The sequence below is a fragment of the Monopterus albus genome, unplaced genomic scaffold, assembly GCF_001952655.1.
Source record: "Monopterus albus unplaced genomic scaffold, M_albus_1.0 scaffold3431.1, whole genome shotgun sequence".
NCBI lineage: Eukaryota > Metazoa > Chordata > Actinopteri > Synbranchiformes > Synbranchidae > Monopterus > Monopterus albus.
Genome location: NW_018131301.1, coordinates 1 through 1,134, shown reverse-complemented (window position 1 = coordinate 1,134; position 1,134 = coordinate 1). Strand labels below are relative to the sequence as shown.

Here is a 1,134-nt window from a genome sequence, read left to right as displayed (position 1 = left end):
CCTGCTAACAGTAAACCTACTGGCCTGGACTTCCTGCTGGCATTCAATGTCGGCATTGAAATACAGGGCCGATTGATGAGGTTCTCCAATGAGGCCCGCAACATCCCCAAGAGGTGAACACTTTAAAAACGTGAATAAAATTGAACATAGAGGCTGTAATTTTTAGGCTTGTAATATGATTTCTCTAACTGATCATTTAGGAGAAAGAAATAAACAAATAAGCACAAGTCTACAGTGTAGAGATCCATGTTTGATTTTGCTGATCTCGGCAGTGTGGTTTACAAGAAGGCTGGTACAGAGTAATGTGCAGTCTCTTAGTGGTGTCAGTACACTTTGAAGCGTGTGTTATTATGTTAATCTCGGGGACAACAGAGGCTCTGTGGGCATAAACATTTAGGGGGGAGTGTGACACAGGACAGCTTTCGAAAAGTGTTTACACCAAGTCAAATTACCCACCACATTATTTGCTTGTATTCTAAAAGTGTTCAGTTTTCTTTAGCACTACTGAAATACACTGCTTCTGCATGTGAGTTGCATTTGTACAAAGTACCTGTTTGTAGCCTCACACGCATGCTTTCTGGAAAACATCCATTTAAAATGTTCCTTTAGACACAAAGGTAAACAGTTGCAAAACACCTGACCAAAGTCTCTGTGTGTCTCTCCGTCTTCCTCATCACCAGGTTTCACCCTCCCAGTGTGGTAGGGACCATGGGAAGTGCAGCTGCCTGTGCTCACCTCTTGTCCCTGGACCCCTCCCGTTGCAGTCATGCCTTGGCCATAGCAGCTTCTTTATCTGGAGCTCCAATGGCTAATGCTGCTACTCAGTCTAAACCACTCCACATTGGTAATGCTGCACGTCTGGGGCTGGAGGCTGCTCTGCTGGCCTCCCGAGGCCTAGAGGCAAGTCCTCTGGTCTTGGATGCTGTTGAAGGGGTGGCTGGTTTCAGTGCTTTTTATGAAGACTATGTGCCTCAGCCTTTAGAATCACCCAGTGATGGTGACCATATGTTCCTGCTAGAGAAGCAGGATATGGGCTTCAAGCGTTTCCCAGCCCATCTGGGTATGCACTGGGTGGCAGATGCTGCAGCTTCAGTTCATAAGCTTCTCGTGGGAGCTGGGCCTGGCACTGTCTCC

At 46.8% G+C, this 1,134-nt stretch overlaps 1 protein-coding gene across 1 annotated transcript; it reads left to right on the top strand.

Annotated features, from left to right (window-relative positions):
* Window positions 1-9: 9 nt before the first annotated feature.
* LOC109954119 (cis-aconitate decarboxylase-like) lies at window positions 10-1,128 on the top strand (the record flags this gene model as incomplete). The annotated part of the gene is made up of 2 exons (XM_020589525.1): window positions 10-113; window positions 681-1,128. Coding segments are annotated over 2 exons (552 nt in total), but the record flags the coding sequence as incomplete, so codon positions are not given.
* Window positions 1,129-1,134: the final 6 nt, after the last annotated feature.